At 64.8% G+C, this 22,569-nt stretch overlaps 1 protein-coding gene across 2 annotated transcripts; it reads left to right on the forward strand.

Moving 5' to 3' along the window:
- Positions 1-1,065: 1,065 nt before the first annotated feature.
- Positions 1,066-22,189, forward strand: ASIC3 (acid sensing ion channel subunit 3). 2 transcript variants are annotated; one of them, XM_067535697.1, is made up of 10 exons: positions 1,066-2,128; positions 7,072-7,222; positions 7,498-7,625; positions 13,250-13,400; positions 13,746-13,802; positions 14,203-14,356; positions 15,687-15,778; positions 16,093-16,172; positions 18,171-18,242; positions 21,325-22,189. In XM_067535697.1, the coding sequence occupies exons 1-10, from the start codon at positions 1,586-1,588 to the stop codon at positions 21,427-21,429; spliced, it is 1,533 nt and encodes a 510-aa protein (XP_067391798.1). In that variant the 5' UTR covers positions 1,066-1,585; the 3' UTR covers positions 21,430-22,189. The 2 variants fall into 2 exon arrangements, with proteins under 2 accessions (XP_067391798.1, XP_067391799.1); XM_067535698.1 differs by lacking the exon at positions 13,746-13,802.
- The last annotated feature ends 380 nt before the right edge of the window (positions 22,190-22,569 follow it).

Raw genomic sequence — 22,569 nt, forward strand, 5'->3', positions numbered from 1 at the left:
CTGGGCTAGCAGGGGCTGGGGTCAGGACTGAGCCACTGGCAGAGCTGGGATGTGGGGGCAGGGCGGGGATAGCAGGGTGCTGCCCTGGGGGGAAGAGGTGCGGCCCCCCCCATGTGCTGGAGTCTCACAGGGTTCGGGCCTGGGACCCCTCGGGTGCAGCCAGTCCGGACGCTAGTGCTCGGAGTCTGCCCCCCCCCCAGGTCTGCTCACACCGGCGCTGCAGCCTCCCGACTCTGGCCCCGCAGGGTCCAGCCCCCCTGCTCTGCCTGACCTCCCCCTGCGGGATCCCTGGATGGGACCCGGGGAATCCTCCACCCCCAAAGGACTGGACACCCGCCTGCCGTCAGGCGCGATCCCAGCCAGCGCGGGAGTCGGGGGTCGTTAGTTCTCGGGTCATGGCGCAGAAGGACTTTGCCAGCCGCGTGTCTAGGGGTTACAGCAGTCGCAGTCACCGTCACTCAGGCCGGGCACACGGTTCACGCTCCCCCAGGGCTCGGCCATGCCGGCAGCTTCCCACCCCTCCGTGCAATGCTTAGGGGTACAGAGACCGGCTTCACGCACGGCCAGGGTGCCGGCTCGTCGGGATCCTGGGGCTGCATCCACACCCCATTTCCCCCACACGTGTCCTCAGCCTTCCTGGCTCTGCAGCCCTGGCTGGGGAAGCAGGGAGTCCCGCAGGGCTGGGGCGGCAGCAGGGAGCCCAGGGTCGCTGGCCGGAGGCCGGGTTACTGGCAAGGCTGCGCTGCGGCCTCCCCTCTCAGCTGCCTGGGCTGGCCGCTGGGCCTGCGTGGGGTGCGGAGCCCTGGAGGGGACGCCTGCGGACGGGGTAGAGACCCCCAGTGAGCCAGGGCCGCGTCAGTGCTGGAAACCTGCCAGAGCGAGCACGAGTCTGCACCCCCACTCACTGCCCCCCTCCAGAGCTGGGGAGAGAACCCAGGAGTCCTGGCGCCCAGCCCCCCATCCTAGCTCCCTGGGCCGCTCGCTCTGTCTCCTGCGGCTCCCGCCCACCCACCCGCAGCTGCCTGGGTGTAGCCCCAGCTGGTGCGTCACGTGGTGGGTGGCCAGGCCGTGCCGGCTGCCGTGTGCCGGCGTGGGGCTGGGCTGGCCCCGGCTCCGGCTCCGGGTGTGAGGAGGCAGGAGGGACGGAGCCGGCGCCGGCGCTGGGAGTGGCGGGGAAGCAGCAGGCTGCCGTGCTGTGCTGTGCTGTGCTGTGCGGAGGAGCCGGCAGCATCCCACCGTCCTGCACCAGCCGGCAGGCCGGGGATCACAATGGGCTGCTGAGCGGCTGCCGGCCGTGGGTGGCCAGCGGGGGGGGCGCAGCCCGGAGACGGGGTCCCAGGCCGCATTCCGTCGCCGTGGTGATCCGGGGCTGCCGTAGCCAGCGCCCGCCATTGGTGGGAGCAGGGGGGGCCCGGGACGCTGCAGCCTGACAGCCAGGCCATGGGCCGGCCCCGGGGGCAGCCCCTGTGCGGGAGGCCAGCCGGGAGCCAGCCGCCGGCCCCCGCCGTGGGGCACGAGTAGGGGGCCGGGGGGGCCCCGAGGAGCGGGACCGGCCCTCCCCCGTCGGGCCGGCGCCCCGGCCGCCATGAGGGGGTGCGGGGAGGCCGGGCGCCTCTCCCGGCTGCAGGCCTTCGCCAGCAGCGCCTCGCTGCACGGGGTCAGCCACGTCTTCCGGCCCGGCGGCCTCTCGCCGCGCCGCGTGCTCTGGGCCCTCTTCTTCCTGGGCTCGCTGGGGCTGCTGCTGCTGGTCTGCGCCGAGCGCCTGGCCTACTTCTTCACCTACCCCCACGTCACCAAGCTGGACGAGGTGGCCGCGCCCAACCTGACCTTCCCGGCCGTCACCATCTGCAACCTGAACGAGTTCCGCTTCTCCCGCATCACCCGCAACGACCTCTACCACGTGGGCGAGCTGCTGGCGCTGCTGGACGCCCGCTACCAGATCAGCAGCCCCCAGCTGGCCGAGCCCCGGCTCCTGGCCGCCCTGCGGGACAAGGCCAACTTCCGGCACTTCACGGCCCAGCCCTTCGACATGGCCGACTTCTACAACCGCACGGGCCACGACATGGCCGACATGCTGCTGCAGTGCAGCTTCCGCGGCGCCGCCTGCTCCGCCCGCAACTTCTCCGCGGTGAGCCAGCCCGCCGCCGGGGTGCATGGGGGTGCATGGGGGGGCTGACCCCCACCTCTGGGACTGGGGGGTGCATGGGGGGGCTGATACCAGGCCTGGGCCTGGGGGGTGCATGGGGGGGCTGACCCCCGCCTCTGGGCCTGGGGGGTGCATGGGGGGGGGCTGACCCCAGACCTGGGCCTGGGGGGTGCATGGGGGACTGACCCGGGCCTGGAGGGTGCATGGGGGGGCTGACCCCCGCCTCTGGGACTGGGGGGTGCATGGGGGGGCTGATACCAGGCCTGGGCCTGGGGGGTGCATGGGGGGGCTGACCCCCGCCTCTGGGCCTGGGGGTGCATGGGGGGGCTGACCCCAGACCTGGGCCTGGGGGGGCATGGGGGCACCCGGGCCTGGAGGGTGGGGGGCTGACCCCCGCCTCCGGGCCTGGGGGGTACATGGGGGGACTGACCCCTGCCTCCGGCCTGGGGGGTGCATGGTGGGGGCTGACCCCCCACCTCTGGGACTGGGGAGTGCATGGGGGGGCTGACCCCAGCCCCAGGGGTGGGGGGTGGCTCTGCCTGGGGCTTGAGGGGCCGTGGGATGGGATGTGACGGCAGGCCCAGGATGGGGGTGGGGCTCTGCCTGGGGAATGTGGGGGTGTCTGACCCCAGGGCCGGGGAGGACGGGACGGCTCTGCCTGGGAAATGTGGGAGGTGGGGGGGGTTTAACGCCAGGCCGGGGGGGGTTCTGCCGGCAGCGTCCGGGTCTGTAGAGCCGTGAGTAGCGGGGCTGGGGTGTTGGTCACTCGGGGACCGGGGGGGGCTCATGCTGTTGGAGCTGCTGCCTGGGGCCCGTTGCACTCACACTCCCGGGGTGTCAGAGAGGGAACAAGGGGCGGTGGGGGGGACGGACAGTTTACCCCACGCGCCCAGGGCTGGACAGGAGATTCCTGCTCCCCCAGGGCTGGGCAGCTGCCCTTTGTGGAGCTCACCCGACCCCCAGGCCCGGCAAGACCAGTCCCAGCTCCTGGGCTCCTCTGTTCCCTCCCTCGCCCAGCTGGCTGCGTCCTGCCAGGCTCCCCTCCGCCTCCCGCCCCCGGCCTGGCCGGCCCCCGCCGGGCCCCCACGCTCGGTGTGCCCAGCATGCGGCTGCATGGCCCTCTGGCAGCGTTAGCCACGCGGCCGCTCGCTCGGAGCTGCACGAGCCGGGGGGAAGGTGTCTCTGGCTAGCAAGGGGCTCGGCTCCTGTGGGTGGCCCAGGCGGGCTGGGGCAGCTCCCTGACGTTTAGCCCCACTAGCGCCAGGAGCCCACTGCCAGCATCAGCGCTGTCGCACAGGTGTGTGATGCAGGGGCTGTGTGTGAGAGACACAGGGCCATGTGCACACGGGCAGTAGATGCTCCTGTGTAACACGGGCAGCGTGTGACCCATAGCTACTCCAGGCCCAGCCGAGGGCCCCGGGGGGTGGCTGCTGCGAGTGAGGGACCCCCAGGACTGAGCTGTCCCCGAACGGGGTGTGCAGAGCTGAGGCTGCAGCCAGGTGCCGGGCAGCGTCTGGGGTCTTGGCAGTGCGTGCCCGAGCCGTGCAACAGGCTGGGACCTTCGCCAGGGGCACAGGGCAGCGGGGCCTGGGGGGAGCGACGGGCACTGCTGTGCGGGCAGGCACAGGCAGGCAGCAGCAACACACTCTAGGCCTAGGGGTGTTATCCACACACGAGGGCACCCCACTCTTACCCAGGCCGTAGGGCTCCGGGGGTGGAAGACACCTACCCATACCCAGTTCACACTCTAGGGCTCAGGGTCACCCGTTCCCAGGCCGTAGGGCTCCGGGCGTACCCTGGTTAATGGACGCACCCAGCCTTTCCAATCCGTAGCGCTGCGGGTGTGATTCTCTGCGGGTTTGCAGGATCTTTCACCAGTCAAGGAGCCTCGCACAGGAATATCCTTATTCTCTGTTTATTAACAATCCCCAACACAGACACGCACGCTGCACATCCAGTGCTCACCACTCCCAGTCAGGCAGACAAACCTCTCCTGGTGGCCAGTCAGGGTTAGATCATTGGGACTCCAGCTTCTGCACAGTGTGGTTGGCAGAGTGCTGAGGTCTGGCAGCTCTGATCTCGGGCTGTGTGCTGGAGTTAGCTCCAAAGCACTTCCTTTGGGACCTGAGTTTATAGAGTTAAACTTGGGTCCTGCTTAGCTGTCCCGTGACCAATCCTTTAAACTAAACAAGGAGAGTTCTGTGGCACTTTAAAGACTAACACAGTTAATTTTTGTAGGCATAGGCTTTCGTGAGACTCAGCTCACTTCGTCAGATGCAGAGGTAGAATGATACAGTAAATAGGAAACATAGATATACACGTGCATAGAGAACAATGGGGGAGGGGGATGAACGCCGGGTACTTGAGGGTTAATGAGAGTCATTGAGTAGGAGGTGAGAATGGGTGAGCAAAGCAATTACCTCTTGTAATGAGAGAGCCATTCCAAATCTCTCATTTAAACTAAAGTGCCGCAAACACCAGCCCTGGCCCATTACAAAACAGTCCTTTAGCCGCCCAGAGCCAGCACCTGCATTGATCTGAATAGTGCACTTAGTTCTGCAGCAGAGAAACCACCAAAGAACCAGACAGAAACATTCAGATAAACAACAGAGACGTGGGCACCATAAAGGCAAACAATCAGAAGTGTAGATTTGACAAGCACGAGGGCTGATCAGTGACTCCTGGCCAGACAGAGCGCTGGCAAACCAAGTTTTCTTAGAGCACCTGAGGCTCTGTCTCTTTGTCTGGTGCTGGCAGGTACCATTAGGACAGTAGCACCTTTCAACAGCCCCATATCACCTTGTATCAAAGTCGTTTCAGGGCTGTGAGGATGTGGCCACCTGCTACGCAGCTCATGGCTGCTGCCTCACCTGATATGGCTGCTACTGCTTAGCCCCAGAACAAGGCCTCAGCTTAGCCAAAAACCCAAGGCAAGGCCTTAGACCTTGCAGGGGAGGGACCCTGTGTCTCCGCTCTCCCGAGCCGGTGGAACTCCCTGCCACAGGGTCTCACTCATGCCAACAGCAGGTTCCAAGCGTGGGACGTTGGTGGGGATCACGAGAGCTGCCGGGGACCCCGGGGGGACCAGGGCCAGGGCTGCCTGTGGCAGGGCTGGGCTGAGGGTTTGGGGGGGCTCCCACTGAGCAGAGTCCCTTGGGGATGCTGGGCCTGGGTCTGGGCTGGGGGCTGAGGAGCAGGCAGACCCAGCGCCTGAGCTGGGGACTGCAGGGCATGTGGGAGGCTGGGGAGAGGCAACAGGCCCATGAAGGGAGCCCAGCGACCCCTCCCTGCCCCATGTGCTCCCGGCCTGAAGGGGCGTCCCCAGCCTTGCAGCAGCCTCTGTGCGCTCAGGGCCAGGGCACCCCACCCCCAGCACAGGGAGCCTGCAAGGCCCGACCCCCACAACAGCGAGCGTCTCCCCTCTCCCGGAGGGCAGGCGAGGGGCACTGAGCCGAGACTGGACATGGATGAGCATGGAGGCGGGTCCTGCCTGTCACCATGGCGCCATCTCCCCCTTCCTTCGATGGATCCTCTGTTACCATGGCGATGGCTCCCCTCCGCCTGTGCAGCCGTTGCCATGGCGATGGCTCCCCTCCCGTACCTGTGCAGCCCAGTTGCCAGGACAGCGTCTCCCCCTGCCTCCCTCGCGTGGGTTGGGTGCCAAGCTGTGCCTGCATGGGCGAGCTGCACCCAGCACACGGGGGTGACCAGGCGCCACCCAGGCCCAGCGGCCGTTTTGGGGGTGCCCCAGACGGGGCGCAGGGTGCATGGACTCCTCCCTCCCCAGGATGCACCAGGCTCCTTACCCGGCATGGGCATTCCTGTGAAACCTCCGATCTGCCAAGAGCCAGAGGGCCCCCGGCCCCCGCACAGGGCCCCGTCATGGGGTGAGGGCCACACACATCAGGGGCCCGGGCCCTGGGCCCCGCGCTGGAGCTGAACCAGACCCGCTCTGGGTCAGGAGCCCCCCCACTCCCACTGGAGCAACTGACCAGGGGAGTGTGTCTCCCTCAGGCAGGGTCAGTGAACCCAGACCAGGCGTCTCTCGAACAGCCCCGCTCTGGCTCCAGGGGCAGGAGTCCCGGGGAGACCTCTACCCTGGGCTCTGCGGGAGGCCGGCTGGGGTGGGCAGATCAGTGCCTGACATCTCTGGCTCCCTGGTGCTCCCCCGCCCCCGGCCGTGGAGCAGTCGTCGGCTGACAGCAGCACTGCCTAGGGGTCAGAACCAGCAAAACATGGGACCTGCCCGAACTGCCCCCGTTGCCTGCCCCAGGGAGCTGCCAGGAACGGCCCAGCCCCCAGCCCTGCTCCATGGGGGACAGTCTCAGTCTCTTCACTCATCTCCCCAGAGCACTCCTCATTGTCACAAGAGCCAGGGACTGGGCACCCGGACTCCTGGGTTCCTGGGTTGTGTCCCAGCTTGGGGGGAGGGGCAGTGGGGCTCCAGTAGTTAGAGCAGGGGGTGGGGCTGGGAGCCGGGACTCCTGGGTTCTGTCCCGGGCTGCTGCGCGGGATGACAGAATGAAGAGAAGGCTAAGGGGTGACGTGGTCACAGTCCATAGGTAGCTACATGGGAACAGCCCGTTAACAACGGGCTCCGCGGTTCAGCAGGCGAAGGGCTGACACGATCCAGTGGCTGGAAGCTGACGCTAGCCAGGTTCAGGCTGGTGACAGGCGCAGAGTTGTAACGGCGAGTAATTTACCACGGGAGCAATGTCCCGAGGTCACGGTGGAGTCTCCATCACTGCCCATGTGAAAATCCAGCCTGGCTCCTGCTCTAGGAATTAATTCAAGGCAGCCCCTGGGCCTGCGTCACGCGCACTGGTTCCTTCTGGCCTTGGAATCCCTGAGAATCCCCCTCACCAACACCCCCAGCCAGGGTCCCAGCCCCGCCCCGGGCTGGACTGACGCTGTCTCCCCTGCAGATCTTCACGCGCCTGGGGAAGTGCTACACCTTCAACGGGGGTGCGCCGGGCACTGAACTGCTCACCACAGTCAAGGGCGGCACCGGCAACGGGCTGGAGCTCATGCTGAACATCCAGCAGGAAGAATACCTGCCCGTGTGGGGCGACACCGGTGAGGCTAGGCACAGGGTCCGGGGCTGCCCCCCAAACACTCCCCTAAGCCTGGCTGACCCCCATCCACGGGGCAGCAGCACCCGGCATGGACCGGCCTGGCTGACCCCCTCCTGCCCAAGGCTGAAATGCCACAGGGCAGGAATTGGTCTAGTCAGCTCCCACAAGAGAAAAGGAGCCCTGTCCCACCCCTCAACCCCTATTGCTGTGGGGTGGGGTATCCCCCCATCTCCTGCTAGCATCAGTAACACCCCCCATGCTCTGCTGTGTTTGCAGACGAGACTTCCTATGAAGCCGGGGTCAAGGTGCAGATCCACAGCCAGGAGGAGCCACCCTTCATCGACCAGCTGGGCTTCGGCGTGGCGCCTGGTTTCCAGACCTTCGTGTCCTGCCAGCAGCAGAGGGTATCCGTCCTTCCATTTGTCTGTCCATCCCTGGGGCCCACGGGCCAGCTGGAGTCCTGCTCGTCCCCCCAGTGCTCATGGGGCAGGCAGCTGGGCAGGGAGGGAGCGCTGGTGATGAGAGAAAGTGGGGGCGGCTCCTCAGGGACCCCCGGGGACGGATGTTGGCAGGAGGTTTCCCCGTCTCTGCAAGGAAGGCTGTCAGGAGCAGATTCTTCTTCCAGGCCCTGGCCATGTGGATCCCACTCGAGGCAGGCTCCACATGCCATGGGACCGGCATCTTTGGCCACCAGTGGCCAGTGGGGATGCACAGTGCCTGTGTGTCCTGGTGTCCCCCCACTGGGGGCATGGAGAGGCATAATGGTCCTGACTGTTCTCCCCTCCTAGGCCCTGTGGCCATGAGGTGGGGGTCGCAGTTCCACCAGGGCCACGCTCGCACCTGCCCCCGGGCCCTTGCAGATATGAAAAGCATATCGTTCGTTGGTTACGTTTAGCTGGGGTTGGTTGATTGGGGTTTGTTGGGGATGGTTGGTGGGTCTGGATTAGGTGGGTTGGTTAGGGTTTGTGAGTTGGGGATGGGGCTTGGGTTAGTAGTTAGGGCTGGTTGGGGGTGGGAGTTTGTTTTGGCTTAGATGGAGCTGGTCGCTGGGGTTTGGTTGGGTGGGATGGTGGATTAGAGTTGATTGGCTGAGGTTCAGATGGTGTGTTGGGTTAGTAGGTGCAGTTGCTGCTTTCAGTAGGTTAAGATGAATTGGTTGAGGTGGGTTGGGTTAGTAGCTGGAGTTGGTTGGTTAGGGGTAATTGTGGTGGGTTAGTTTGGGTTGGTTAGGTTGTGGGGTTGGGATGATGGGTTGGGTTAGTAGTTGGCATTGGTTGCCAAGGTTAGCTGAGGTGAGCTGGTTAGGGTTTGTTGGTTGGGGTGGATTGGAGATGGTGGGCTGGTTAGGGGTTGTTACCTGGGATGAGGTGGGTTGGGGTTGGTTGGTTGGGGATGGTGGGTTTGGTTGGGTTAGTACCTGGGGTTGGTTGTTTAGGGTTAGTTAGAATTGATTGGTTGGTTGGGGTGGGTGGGGTTAGTAGTCAGGGTTGGTTGGTTGAGTGGGTGGGGTTAGTAGTCAGGGTTGGTTGGTTGGGTGGGTGGGGTCAGTAGTCAGGGTTGATTGGTTGGTTGGTTGGTTGGGTGGGTGGGTGGGTGGGGTTAGTAGTCAGGGTTGGTTGGGATGAGTAGTCAGGGTTGGTTGGTTGGGTGGGTGGGGTTAGTAGTCAGGGGTTGGTTGGTTGGGTTTGGTTGGGTTAGTAGTCAGGGTTGGTTGGTTGGTTGTTGGTTGGGTTAGTTAGAATTGGTTGGTTGTTGGTTAGGGGTGGGTGGGGTTAGTAGTCATTGGTTGGTTGGTTGGTTGGTTCGTTGGGGGTGGGTGAAGTTAGTAGTCAGGGTTGTTGGTTGGTTGGTTGGGGTGGGTGGGGTTAGTAGTCAGGGTTGGTTGGTTGGTTGGGGTTGAGGTAGTCAGGGATGGTTGGTTGGGGTGGGTGGGGTTAGTAGTCAGGGTTGGTTGGTTGGTTGGGGTGGGTGAAGTTAGTAGTAGGGATGGTTGGTTGGTTGGTTGGTTGGGGTGGGTGGGGTTAGTAAGGGTTGGTTGGTTGGTTGGGGTGGGTGAAGTTAGTAGTCAGGGATGGTTGGTTGGGGTGGGTGGGGTTAGTAGTCAGGGTTGGTTGGTTGGTTGAGGATAGGGAGTTGAGTTAGGTTAGTAGTTGTGGTTGGTTGGTTAGGGTTAGTTGGGGTTGCCTGGTTGGTTGGTGTCGATGGGTGGGATCCAGAGCCCTGGGCTTTCCCTTGAGTCCCAAACCAGGAGACTGACTCGCTTCCTGCAGCCCAGCCTCTGTCACGCCCAGTTGCCCCTCCTCCATCCTTGGTCTCTTCCCGGGCAAACTGGTCACCTGGCCTCCACCTCTTGCTTTGTTCTCCAACTCCTCTGGCTGGCTCTTGCAGAGGCTGGGCCCCGGCCATCAGTCGCCAGGATAGAGTGTCTGGCTATTGCCTGGGCCAGGCAGCCAGGCGGCAGTCACATCTGCCTGCTAGGATCTCTGCAACGACCACACACCCTTATCCCACCATCTGGGTATGGGTGCAACAGTGTCTAGGTGGCGGGATAATGCTTGGTCCTGCCTTGACCGCAGGGAATTGCACTAAATGACCTCACGAGGTCCCTTCCAGTCCTATGATTCTATAGGGGAAACTGAGGCATACAGAGAGTATTCATACAAAACACTAAGAGAATTCCCACTTCATCATATCTGGACAGTATCCAGTCGCTGTTATTGGTGTTGATCTGTAGCTCAGAAGAGCAAGGAATGGAGCTTCCTGCGGTAGGGTTTTCTTGGCTGTCTGTACAGCTCTCTCAGCCTCTCCATTTGCTTGTGGCTTTCTTCACATCACAGTACGTGAGCACTGAAGCAGCTGAGAGCATTTCTGCTCCTTTTTGAAGGCAATTTCTTGATTTGGTCCCCAAAGCCAAGACGTGTTGGACTTTTACAATTCGTTCCGTAGTTTTGTCACTGTTGAAAGGTCTCATAGGTCTCAGCCAAGGTAATTTACCATCCCTAGTACACATCGCAGTGCTGGTACCTTAGCTGGTGCATTCAATTCTTGAATTGCTTTTACTTTCTCAGGGCTAGGACTGCTTCCATCTTTAGTTATCATCTGTCCCCAAAACTCTCTTTGGGATAGATGGAAAATGCATTTTCCTTATTTAGCTTCAGTCCAGAGTGACTTGGCTTAGCAGTGCATTGAGGGGTCTGTTGTTTTCTTCCATGGAAGATCACTATATCAGAATATCATCCATGACAAGTACAACTCCATTTGTGTTTGTTAACAGTTCTGCCATCTTGCTTTGGTAAATTTCAGGTGCACTGGTCATCCCAAAAGTAATCTTCAAAAGCAGCCTCCCAAAGGCTGTGATACATGAAGACAGTTTAGCACTTTCTACGGCTAAAAGAATTTGTCTGAATCCTCTTGAGGCATCCAGCTTGGAGAATACTGTAGCTCCTTTCCCACTGGGGAGGAAGTCATCCAGTGCCGGCAGGATAGATATTTCTCTCACAGTAGCTTAAGTCTTTTAAGATCAACACACATTCGTATTTTTCTTTATAACCGATTCCTCCGGAGCACACCATGCTGTGGGCACTCAGATTTTTCTTGATTATGCCAGTTTGCCCCATTCTCTTTAATTCAATTTCCACTTTATGAAGTAATGGGACAGGAACCTGCGATATACACATATATATATATACGTTGTATGGCTCAGCATTAGCTCTTGAGGTGGTTTGCACGGGATCTAATACTACCCAATACTCCATTGAGTTCTCTTACCTCTCTCACTAGGCCCTCATGTCTGCCAGGCTGCGGCTGAGAAAGCTGATGGTCTGTGGACCTCTGATCACATGCACGCTGAATGCACAGGTTGTCTCTGTGGTGAACTGGCCTCTGTGCTGGACATGCAGTTCAGAATCCCTCCAGGGTTAGCCAGAGCTGGGTCAGGTGGCCTCAGCTCTGGGAGGGGTTAAAGGTGATTGTAAGGCCCTTCGGAGTTACTTTGACATTAGCCCCTGAGTCCGTTTGAAAGACACTCACCTTGCCAGGATATTCAGTTTCACTCTCCAGACAGGTTCTGTGTAATCACACGTGATAGATCGCAGAAACAACAGCTCTTGATTATCTGTAACAATGGTCAACTCCCTGACTGCTTTGGTGCGGCAAACAGCTGCGGAATGTCCATACTTTGTGCATTTATTGCACCATGCCCCTCTGGCTGGCTGCGTCATCTCTTGGGGTGTGACCTGTTCCACACTTCCTGCAGGCAGGCTGGGACTTTCCTCTCTTTGCCTGGATGTTCTCTCCTTGCCCCAGGGGTTTGATGATAATGACTTCTAACAGGCAAGTGACTGCTTACAGTTTCTAAAATAGTTCAAGTTTTCCGTCAAGTTGCCCTAGGTTTTGCTGTCTCACTGGCTCAGAAGGCTTTGCTCTCTGTATAGCTGTGGCTAAGGTTAAATCTCTCTTCAGTTGTAGCTGCTGTGAAAGGTTTTTATGTGTTAACCCAATAACCAGCCCATCTCTGATCAGTTCATGTTTTGCATTCCCAGAAATCACAGTTTTCAGCCAATGCGTACAGAGCTCTTCTAAAACATTCAACGTTTCCCCTGGTTTTTCAGTTCTCACATGAAAACATGTTCTTTTATAAACCACGTTTCTCTGAGGTGTGAAGTATACGTCAGACATAGCCAGAACCATTTCATAGTCATCTTTGCATCTTCAGTAAAGTCGAACGATTTGCAGATATGCTCTGCTTGCTTCCCACTAGCGTCAGGTAAGGAGATACCTGTCTATCATCAGTTTCCTTATGGAGCTTGGTAGCGGTGGAAAATCTTGCAAGCCGTTGTTTTCGGGCTGCCCATTGGGAAGATTTGTCAAAGCTGAAGTTCTCTGGGGCGTTGAAAAGTAGCATGTGGTTGAGATCCTGCAGCCTTTGTTGCTGGTTTCTTTCTGGTTCTGGCCTTAGTTTACTCCTGGCAGCATGTCCAGCTCCGGTGTCAGGTACAGACTGGCTACACCACTTGCGTATACACCAGCTCTGTTCATCGTAAGCTCCTTGAATGCCCTGCCAGGATGGGCTGAGTTTCGTTTAATAAGGAATGGGACACGCTAGTGGCTGAGCAGTACACTGCAGTTTAGCGTCTACTGCAGACGAAAGGGTCCACGCAGCCAGCAGCTAATGGAGCGAGAACGGGGACAGGCGCTGCATGCTTGGCGATGCTTTGTCCATGTGGATCCCACCGGCCGCCCTGCAGCCCCTCCTTCAGAGCCCGGCTGTGCTGGAGTGGGAAGTAGCGAGGGAGGGACGGGTGGAACTCTGGGGCGCGTGAACGCAGCACAGTCCTGCCAGGCCCTGCTGGCCAAAGAGTCCGACCTCGTGTGCGAGGCACCTGCGCCTCGCGTGGGCTCCACGTGGGCGAGGACCTGTGCAGCCAGTGACTGTAAGGGAAGGCGCCCCCTCATCTCCACACAGCACTCACGCACCCCGCTCCCCACACCGCGCTGCGCCTCCTCCTCCGCCGCAGGACCAGGGCGCGCAGCACCACCCGCCTGTGCTCTGCACCCTCGGGGCCGCCTGGACCTTCCCCCTCGTCCTGCCCGCTTCCTGCGGTGACGCTCTGCACCCAGGGTTGTTACCGTCAGGCCCTGCCGCCCACTGTGTGTGTGCATGGGCCCGCAGCACCACATGGGCAGATGCGTGTGCATGTGCAGCGCCATAGCAAGGGCCAGTGCGCACGTGTGTGCAGACGTGCACGTGGTGCCAGGCGTGCGGCGTGTGCCCGCACCTCCGTGAGGTGCTGGGTGGGGCTGGGCAGCTCGCGTGGCTGCTATTGCACGGATGGGGTGCGTGGGGCGAGGGCGTTCCATGCGTGACCCGGTCAGGAACGCCGGCGCTATCCGCACAGAGGGCAGAGTGTGGGGCGGGGCTGGGGGGCCACATCGCGGCACAGGAGCGGGGTGGGGCGGAGGGGTCCTGGCCCGGGACAGGCTGCTGGCCCCCACCCCAGTCTTTTCCTTGACCCTGTGTGTGTTCTAGCTGGTCTACCTCCCGCCCCCCTGGGGGGACTGCAAATCCACCCCCATTGAATCCGACTTCTTCACCAACTACAGCATCACGGCCTGCCGGCTGGACTGCGAGACCCGCTACCTGGTGGAGAACTGCAACTGCCGCATGGTGCACATGCCCGGTGAGGGGCGGGGCGGGGCGGGGCGGGCACATGCCAGGCACCGCGGGTGGGGCTGGGGGAGAGGAAGGGGCAGTGGGGAGGCCCCATGTGGCGGGGGAGGGGGCTGCTGGGAGGCCCTGTGCGGCGGGAGTGGCCCCAGTCCAGGGGCGCTGGGAGAGGTCTTGGGCAGGGGATGCTGGTGGAGACCTTCCGGTTCCGGGAGCCGGAGCAGGAGCAGGGTGAAGAAGGTGCCCCCCAAGTGCTGCTGGGCCCGCCTCCCCCACGCCTCGGATGTGGGGCTCTAACGAGACGCAGCCCCCGACCGCCGGCCGTGCCTGGTGAGTGACCGTGTGCCCCTCTCCCCAGGGAACGCCAACGTGTGCACGCCGGAGCAGTACAAGGAGTGCGCCGACCCCGCCCTGGGTACGGACCCACCGAGCCCCTGCCCCCTCCGGCTCCCCACTGCCGCTGGGGGGCGCCCCCTCCCCTCCCCTCCCCAGCCCAGCCCAGCCCAGCCCAGCCCAGCCTGACCCACAGCCCATCGCCCAGGCCCTGGTCCAGCCCAAACCATCCCTGGCACTGGGGCTGCCCCTCGCCTGGCCATGCCTCCCCCCACCCTGGGGGACCCTCCAGCCTAGTCCCCAACCCACGTCGCTGCCTGGGGGGCGGGGGAGGGACTGGAGCCCCTTGGCCCTGTTGCCCAGTCCGTCGAGGGCTGTATGTGGGGCCCTCGCTTCCTGGGATCTCCGGCCCGGCCCCGTGGCTCCCTGGCCCCTCTGGGCGGTGCTGGCTCACGCCCGCCCTGCTCCCCGCGGTTCCCCAGACTTCCTGGTGAAGAAGGACAGCGAGTTCTGCGTGTGCCGCACGCCCTGCAACACGGTGCGCTACAGCAAGGAGCTCTCCATGGTCAAGATCCCCAGCAAGGCCTCAGCCAAGTACCTGGCCAAGAAGTACAACAAGAGCGAGCAGTACATCTCGTGAGTGCCCCGCAGAGCCCCCGCCCCGCAGACAGACAGCACCCGCCCCCCGCAGACAGCACCCATCCCCCGCAGCACCCCCGTCCCCCGCAGACAGCACCCGCCCCCCGCAGCACCCACCCCCTGCAGCACCCGCCCCCCGCAGACAGCACCCATCCCCCGCAGCACCCCCGCCCCCCGCAGACAGCACCCGCCCCCCGCAGCACCCACCCCCTGCAGCACCCCCGTCCCCCGCAGACAGCCCCATCCCCCGCAGACAGCCCCCGCCCCCCGCAGCACCCGCCCCCCGCAGACAGCACCCGCCCCCCGCAGCACCCCCGTCCCCCGCAGACAGCACCCGCCCCCCGCAGCACCCCCGTCCCCCGCAGACAGCACCCATCCCCCGCAGCACCCCCGTCCCCCGCAGACAGCCCCCGCCCCCCGCAGACAGCACCCATCCCCCGCAGCACCCCCGTCCCCCGCAGACAGCACCCGCCCCCTGCAGCACCTGCCCCCGCAGACAGCACCCCCCCCCAGACAGCACCCATCCCCCGCAGCACCCCCGTCCCCCGCAGACAGCACCTGTCCCCCCGTCCCCCGCAGACAGCACCCATCCCCCGCAGCACCCACCCCCTGCAGCACCCCCGCCCCGCAGACAGCACCCATCCCCCGCAGAGCCCCCGCCCCGCAGGCAGACCCGCCCCCCGCAGACAGCACCCATCCCCCGCAGCCCCCGCCCCCCGCAGACAGCACCCATCCCCCGCAGCACCCCCGTCCCCCGCAGACAGCACCCGTCCCCCGCAGCACCCCCGTCCCCCGCAGACACAGCAGCACCCACCCCCTTCAGCACCCGCCCCCCGCAGCACCCCCGTCCCCCGCAGACAGCACCCATCCCCCGCAGCACCCACCCCCTGCAGCACTCGCCCCCCGCAGCACCCCCGTCCCCCACAGACAGCACCCCCGTCCCCCTGCAGCACCTGTCCCCCGCAGACAGCACCCATCCCCCGCAGCACCCACCCCCTGCAGCACTCGCCCCCTGCAGCACCCCCGTCCCCACAGACAGCACCTGCCCCCCCCCCGCAGACAGCACCCACCCTCCCACAACACCCCCCAGCACAGCACCCGCCCTCCCTGCACAGCATCCGCCCCCCCACAGGACCCCCCCACACTTTTGCTCCTCCCCAGCCTGTCCCCCGCCAGGGCCCTCACCAGCTCTGGGGGGCCCCTCATGTCACCACACTCCGTCACTGGGACTCACGGCTTGTCTCCATCCGCATCTGCCTGCCTGTCTGCATCGCTCCCTCTGTCTGGCCATGTCTGTCTGTCTGCCTCGCCGGTCGCTGCACCCCAGGGAGAACGTGCTGGTGCTGGACATTTTCTTCGAAGCCTTGAACTATGAGACTATTGAGCAGAAGAAAGCGTATGAGGTGGCGGGGCTGCTGGGTGAGTGAGTGTCCTGGGGGGGGGCTGGGTGAGTGAGTGTCCTGGGGGGGCTGGGTGAGTGAGTGTCCTGGGGGGGCTGGGGGGCTGGGCACTGCAGCTGGTGAGTGTCCTGCGGGGCTGGGGGCTGATGGGCCCCTGGGGGCAGGGCATCCCGGGGGCTGCAGTGGGGCGGCAGAGAGGGGAGCTCAGAGCTGTGTCCTGCCCCGACAGGGCAGTGGCGGCTCCCAGCTGGGAAGGGGTGGGGGGCCGGTGCTGTGGGGGACGTGGTGTGGGCACGGCACAGCTGCCCATTCACGCTCTGCCCCTGCCCCCAGGGGACATCGGGGGCCAGATGGGGCTGTTCATCGGGGCCAGCATCCTGACCATCCTGGAGATCTTCGACTACCTGTACGAGGTGAGGCTGTCACACACGGGCCACATTGGCCAGCGGGCTTGGGGCCAAAGGCAGCCCTGAGGGTCCAGGAGGCCCCGGGGCAGCACCAGAGGGGCCTGGCCCAGCCGGGTGCTGGCCGTGGGCAGTGTGGGATCGTGCCATGAGCCGGTTGCCCCCACCTGCTCTGCCCCAGCGCTCTGGGCCCTGGACCTCCGAACCCAGCAGGTACCTGGGCCCTGGGGGCAGGAAGACGGTGGCTGCTCCTGGCATCAGAGCCCAGAGCTGGCTGGCCTGCTCCATGGGGTAGGGGCCCCACCCGAGCCAGGGGGGTCCCCCTGAGCCTCCCCCCTCAATGAGGCTCCTGAGGCTGGTTTAGCTTCAACGCCAACCACAGCCAAACCTCCAGCCCATGGGCCCGCCCCCCGCCATAGCCCCTGCCCGTGTCCCCCGCCCCTCCATGCCCCATGTCACGGGGTCACCGCCCTGGTGCTCTGGGACCCCTGAATGAAGTCAGGCCCTAGCGCAGAGTCGCCCCTCAGGGCCCCTCACACCAGGACAAGCCTCTGGCTCCCGCGCCTGGGTCTGGCCTCCGCATGATGAGGGGGCTGGAGCACAAGACTTATGGGGAGAGGCTGAGGGAACTAGATTGTTCAGTCTGCAAAAGAGAAGAATGAGGGGGGATTTGATAGCAGCCTTTAACTACCTGAAGGGGGTTCCAGGGAGGATGGGGCTAGGCTGTTCTCAATGGTGGCAGATGACAGAACAAGGAGCCACGGTCTCAGGTTGCAGTGGGGGAGGTCTAGGTTGAACATTAGGAAAAACTTTTCCCCTAGAAGGGTGGTGAAGCACTGGAATGGGTTACTAGGGAGCTGGTGGAATCTCCATCTTTAGAGGTTTTTAAGGCCTGGCTGGACAAAGCCCTGGCTGGGACGGTTTAGTTGGGGCTGGTCCTGCTCTGAGCAGGGGGTTGGATTCGATACCTCCTGGTGTCCCTGCCAACCCTCATCTTCGATCATTCTATGTCCCCCCCGTTCACACCGAGCCCCCTGCACTGAGTGCCCCTGGATGGGACGCCTGGGGGAGCCTCACGCCCCAGGGGCCGCACGCCCGCGCTCTCCGCGGCTGGGTTAGTGGCCGGCAGCGCAGCACAGCGCAGGAATTAGGAACAGTCAGCAAAGTCCAGCCTGGGGGATCCCCGCTCTGGGCTCTCCCCGCTTCCGCTCCCCAGCCGCCCACGGACCAGCCTCCGCTGCAGCCCGCCCGCCCCAGCCCCTCTCTGGCCAGTGGCTCTTTGCCGGGCAAACGGGTCTCCCGGCCTCCACCTCGCTCCTCGGCCGGCCAAGACTCCGCGCAGCCCCCGGCTCTCGCAGAGGGGCCCGGCCATCAGGTGCCAGGTTACAGTGTCTGGCCATGAGCGTTGCGCAGGCAGCGAGAGGCAGCCACGCCTGCCGGCTGGGGTCCCTGCACCAAGCACAGACCCCTGGCGCCACCCAGGTGCTTGTGTAGTACACAGGGGAAACTGAGGCACACACAGTAGTCATGCAAAACATTAGGGAAAAGCCTCCCACAGTGTCACCCCCCCACCCCCATGCCCTTTTCCTCCCCAACAATAACAGTGTTGCATCTAAGGGAAACTGAGGCACATTCAGGCTTCATACAAATATTACAAATTATTCCCACTTGGCCACAGAGGGTGTCCATGGCACCTCTCTGGCCCCTCACTGCCACATCTGGGCGCCTTGCAACCCTTCATGTGTTTCCCTCACACACCCAGGAGACAGGGCTGGGCGTTAACCCCATTGGCCAGGCTTTTCCAGGGTCCCACAGGAAACCTAGAGCAACACAGGGCCTTGAAACCAGAGACCCAGGCGCGTGCCTAACCCCTGGACCCTCCCGTGCAGGTGCAGAGAGCAGAAGTACAAACCGGCCAGCTAGGACCCCTAACTATGGGGGGGCCCCCCAGCAGAGCTCACTGCAGAGCCCCCCAGTCAGGGATGACCCAGTTTTCTCCTCCCCCAGGTATTTCGGGACAAACTCCTCAGCTTTTACAAGAACAAGAAGAGACCCCAGCGAAGTAACAGCGATAACCTGGTAACTGCCCCGTGCACCAGGCCAGGCGAGGCGCCCCTGTGCATCCCATGTGCCCCCCAAGAACAGCCAGGCCTGGAGAGGGCCCCCCCGAGCACTACACGTGCCCCCCCAACAGCCCAATCCCCCACAGCACAGCTGGGGTGTGGGGCTGCCCCAGGCTGGGGGTCTCTTTCTGGCTCAGGCTGACAGTCAGTGGGTGGGGGAGAGTCCACACCCGCCCCCGTGGGTCTTGCTCCTATCCAGGCTCTGCCCCCAGAGAAATGGCTGCCTCTCCCCACACACAGGCGGGGGGGGCTGGACTGGAAAGGCCAGAGCAGGGGGGGAGTTGGCTCACATGGGGGGCGGGGGGGAGTCAGGGGAGTCCAGCGCATTTCGGGCTCCTCTGTCTGCTCCAGGGGAGGGTCTGCATCACCATCCCACCGTCACCCCCATGCCCTGCTCCCCTCCCCCCCCTCGCCAGCCTGCGCCCAGCGCTGGCCCAGGGCCTCCGTCTCAGCTCTTGCTTGGACTCCACTTGCCTCGTCGGCTCCTCGCTCTGTAGAGATCCCCTCAGCCCCACCCTGCAGCCCTGCCTTTCCCACTGGGTCCCCAGCCGGAGGGAGCCGGGGGGCCAGCGCAGCACAGCCTGCTCTTGGCCGGGGCAGGGGAGCCAAGAAGGCCACGTTCTCCCCGTGGGCGCAAGAGCACAGCTGAGCCATCACCCCTTTCCCAGCTGCCAGCCCAGGGCGCTGCCTTCTCTCACCCAGGCTCTGGGAGGGTCAGGTAGGCACAGACCAGACGCTCCATGGCCCTGGGGACACGCCAGGCTGGAACCTGCGGCTTGGCCACGTTCCAAGGAGCCGCGCGGAGACGCTGCCGCCTGCCGGGGCTGGTGGGGCTCTGGGGCGGGCGAGCTGGACGCAGGAGTAGCCTGAGTTCCCAGGGGGCTCTGGGGTGTGTCCCCGTCAGGGGTCTGGCCAGACACGGGGGGCCGGGCTGCACCGCCTCTCACTCAGCTGGGCGTTGGCATCCTCCTCTCCTCGGCTCAGTTCAGTGGGGAGTGCGGGGGGACAAGGCGTCACGCCCCAGCCCCAGCAAAGCTCCCGGCGTGGGGCGGCAGGGCGCAGCCCCTGCTGCAGCTCCTCCAAGGGGCAGATTCCCACCCGGCCTGTCTGCTCTCAGCTCACAGGTCTTGCAGCCCCTGGGCTTCAGCTGCAAGGCTCTCGGTCAGACCCGGGACCCCTGGGGCTGGGCCACCCCACGGGTCATGGGTCGGGCCAGGAGCCTGGGGCTGACGCTGCCCGGCCCCGCCGTGCCCCCTGCAGGGAACACCAGGCTCAGCACGGCCCGGGAGAACCCCTGCGAGCCAGGGCCTCAGTGCTCCGGGCCCAGACGCGGGGATAAGGCCAGGCCCAGGCGAGCCGGGGGCTCTGCGCCGTGTGCAGACTGCCAGCCCGGGCGCTACACCCGGGACAAGCCACAGCGCCCGGCCCCTCTTGTACACGGTGCATGCTGCCAGGCCCCGTCCTGCAGCGAGCGCGCAGAGCTGGGCTCTGGAGGGTGCCCCGGATCACTGGGATTCGCCGGCGTCCCCTGCAGCGTGGGGCAGGCTGTGGCCCCAGAGGTTCCTCCTGATTCAGTGGGTGACCCTGCTACCCACAGCAGCACCCTCTGCCTGTCCTTGGGGGGCTGGAGAGCGAGCCCCCCCATCCTCCCCCTGCAGCAGCAGCTCCCACCCCACAGAACTGGGCCTGGCTCACTATTGCCTCTCGCTCCAGTGCAGCTGTCCCCACTCAGTCCCGCTACCCAGGGCCGGGACCTGCACGCGTGCCTGGCTTTGCGCCTGAGTTCTCATTGCTGTGGGTGCAGCTGACCCCATAACCCGCCCCAAAGCCGCCCCCTACCTGCACCACAGCCCAGCGACCCCATCGGCAAGGGGCCCGTAGCGCCGAGGGCTGGGTGCTGGGCTCTGGCTGCGGCACCGCTGGGGAGGCGCCACTTGGCCTTTGGCCTCGTCCCTCTCTCAGCCCTTTACTGCGTGGTGGCTGGCGTGAGGGCCCCGGGGTGGGGGGGTCACTGCTGCCACGGCGCCCTGCCACCGGCACAGCGGGCTTCATACAGCACAGCGCACGGCACTAGGGCAGGGAGCAGCTGAGCGGGGCCCAGGACCTGGCCTGGGATTGTGCAGGTTCCTGGGGCTGCAGGGAGCCAGCCCGCGGCTGTGCCCAGTGCTGGGCCTGCGCTGCAGACGAGGAAGGGACGCGGTGGAAGGGCTTGGAAAAGGGCCACGTGCAGGCACTGAACGGACCCGCTCTGGCTCCGCCGCCCGCGGTGCAGGAGGCCCGGGGAGAGCCCTGCCCTGGGCTGTGCGGGAGGCCAAGCGCTGGGAGTGAGCAGAACCGTCCCGTGGGGTGACTGGCCCCTGCCCTGCTCACACTGGCCCCGGCTGCCCCAGCTCAGGCAGTGCCTCATCTCTGCGCACATCACGGCTGGAGCTGGCCGTGGAGCCGGGGTGGAGCCGGCTCGGGCCTGTGGAGGAGCCGTTCCCCAGGCTGGCAAGCGCCGCGGGCTGCAGCGGTAGGGCCAGCTGGGCGGCCAGACTCCTGCAAGGTCCACGCGCCGGGGCCAGGCAACCCTGGCACGGCCTCCCCTTCGCAAACCGGCCAAACTCCCCCCGGCCCTTCGCTGCCCCGGCCAGGAGCGCCCAGCGCGGCATGCGGGAGTCGGGGGCTGCTCCATGGCATCACCGCTGCGCCATGCCTGGGGCTGACACAGCCACGGCACCCTGCGCTGCCCCAGCGCGGAGCAGAGAACGGCCCTGGCTGGGCAGGGCACCCCGCTGCCTCGTCCACTCCGCCCCCCAGCACATCTCCCTCCCCCCCGCCCCGCCCCTCCACGCCCAGCCCCAGCCCCACGGAGAACACCAGGAGGGTCATGGCACCGGCGGCTGAGCCCAGCCTATGGCAGGGCATGGAGGGGTGAGGAGGGAGACCACGGCTGTCGGGGCAGCAGGGCAGGGACCTGAGCTGGACTGGACTGGGCGGATGGATGGATGGATGGATGGACACTGCCTGCCTCTCACCCCCTCCCCGTTCCTCCCCAGAGCACCTGTGAAACCCTGCGGAGCCACTCGGACCGGCTGGGCCTCACCCCGCACATGCTACCTCGCCACCCGGCTCTCGGCAACTGCCAGGAGTTCGCCTGCTGAGGCGGCTGCGGTTCGACGCCAGGCCCGGCCCCGGCCCCGGGCAGCTCCCGGCCAGCAGACGGCTGCAGGGCTGCACTCCTGGGCTTCCCTGCACGGGCTGTGCTGTGCCCGCACCGCGCCCGGGACAGGAATCGGGGCTGGGGATCCCCCGGCAGGCGGGACTGCTGGCCCCAGGGCTGCGACTGCCCACGGGGCGGGGTGGGGTTTGCTGAGCCTGGGCCAGGCCGGGCCATGATCACACCAGCCTCCCATGGGTAGGAGGCACAGCCTCTGGCGCCAGCACCCAGCACCCCTGGCAGGGCCCAGCCTGCTCTCCCCCGGCCATGCCCAGCCTCCAACCCTTTGCTGAGCGCGGCGCGGCACGGCCGCCTGCCCCTGGAGCCCAGCCCAGCTGTGAGACCCTGGGGCACCAGCACCCTCACGCCTCCCTCAGCAAGGGGGGCCCAGGGCTGGACCCGGCCTGTACCCCTGGTCTTCCCAGGCCCTGTGCAGGGCAGACGCAGGGGGTCCCCCTGGCTCGGGGGCACAGGGACAGGATGGCCCGAGGGACTGACCCAACCCTTTGTGCTAGTGACCCCTCAGTCCACGGCCCGCTGGCCACGTATCTGCATGAGCTGCCTGCCCCACCACCCTCGCCTGCCCCCTTCCATGCTCCCCCCATCTGTGCACCTCCCCCCCGCAGCGTAGACAGCTGCAGCTTCCAGCACCAGCCTCACTGGTCCGGGGCATCATTAAAGACCTGCCTGTGTTGCTCCAACTCCCTGTCTCTGCTTGGTCCTTGCCACGGCCCCAGCGTCTCCCCACAGCCTGCGCGTGGGGGGAGGAGCTGGGGCAGGCGCAGTTCGCGGGCACAGAGGGGGCTCGGCTAGCACCCAGGGCTGGCGGGAGGGAGGCTCCAGGCAGGCCCAGTTCCTCCAGGGTTCGGGGGAGCCAGACGGCTCAAGGGAGGGTGCGAGGGGAAGGGCGGGGGGCATCTAGGCTGGTGGTGTGAGGCCAGGAGCCAGGCCGCGCTGCTGCCCTGCAGGACGGCCCCTCCCATACCGTGCGGGGCACAGAGGGGGGAAAACACACGGGCTAGCTGGGAAGCGGGCCCTGGGCCAGGCTCTCCCGCCCCAATTGTGCCAGGAGCCGGGGGCTGCC

Source organism: Emydura macquarii, unplaced genomic scaffold, assembly GCF_026122565.2.
Source record: "Emydura macquarii macquarii isolate MOO-44397 ecotype Brisbane River unplaced genomic scaffold, CSIRO-AGI_Emac_v2 contig_3511, whole genome shotgun sequence".
Lineage (NCBI taxonomy): Eukaryota > Metazoa > Chordata > Testudines > Chelidae > Emydura > Emydura macquarii.

What these genes read in the sequence shown, in the direction of transcription:
- ASIC3 (XM_067535697.1), top strand. Translation starts at nt 1,586, where the DNA reads ATGAGGGGGTGCGGGGAGGCCGGGCGCCTCTCCCGGCTGCAGGCCTTC. An exon ending in GCCCGTGTGGGGCGACACCG is followed by an intron (nt 7,223 to 7,497) that starts GTGAGGCTAGGC and finishes CTGTGTTTGCAG; the next exon opens with ACGAGACTTCCTATGAAGCC. An exon ending in TGTCCTGCCAGCAGCAGAGG is followed by an intron (nt 7,626 to 13,249) that starts GTATCCGTCCTT and finishes TGTGTGTTCTAG; the next exon opens with CTGGTCTACCTCCCGCCCCC.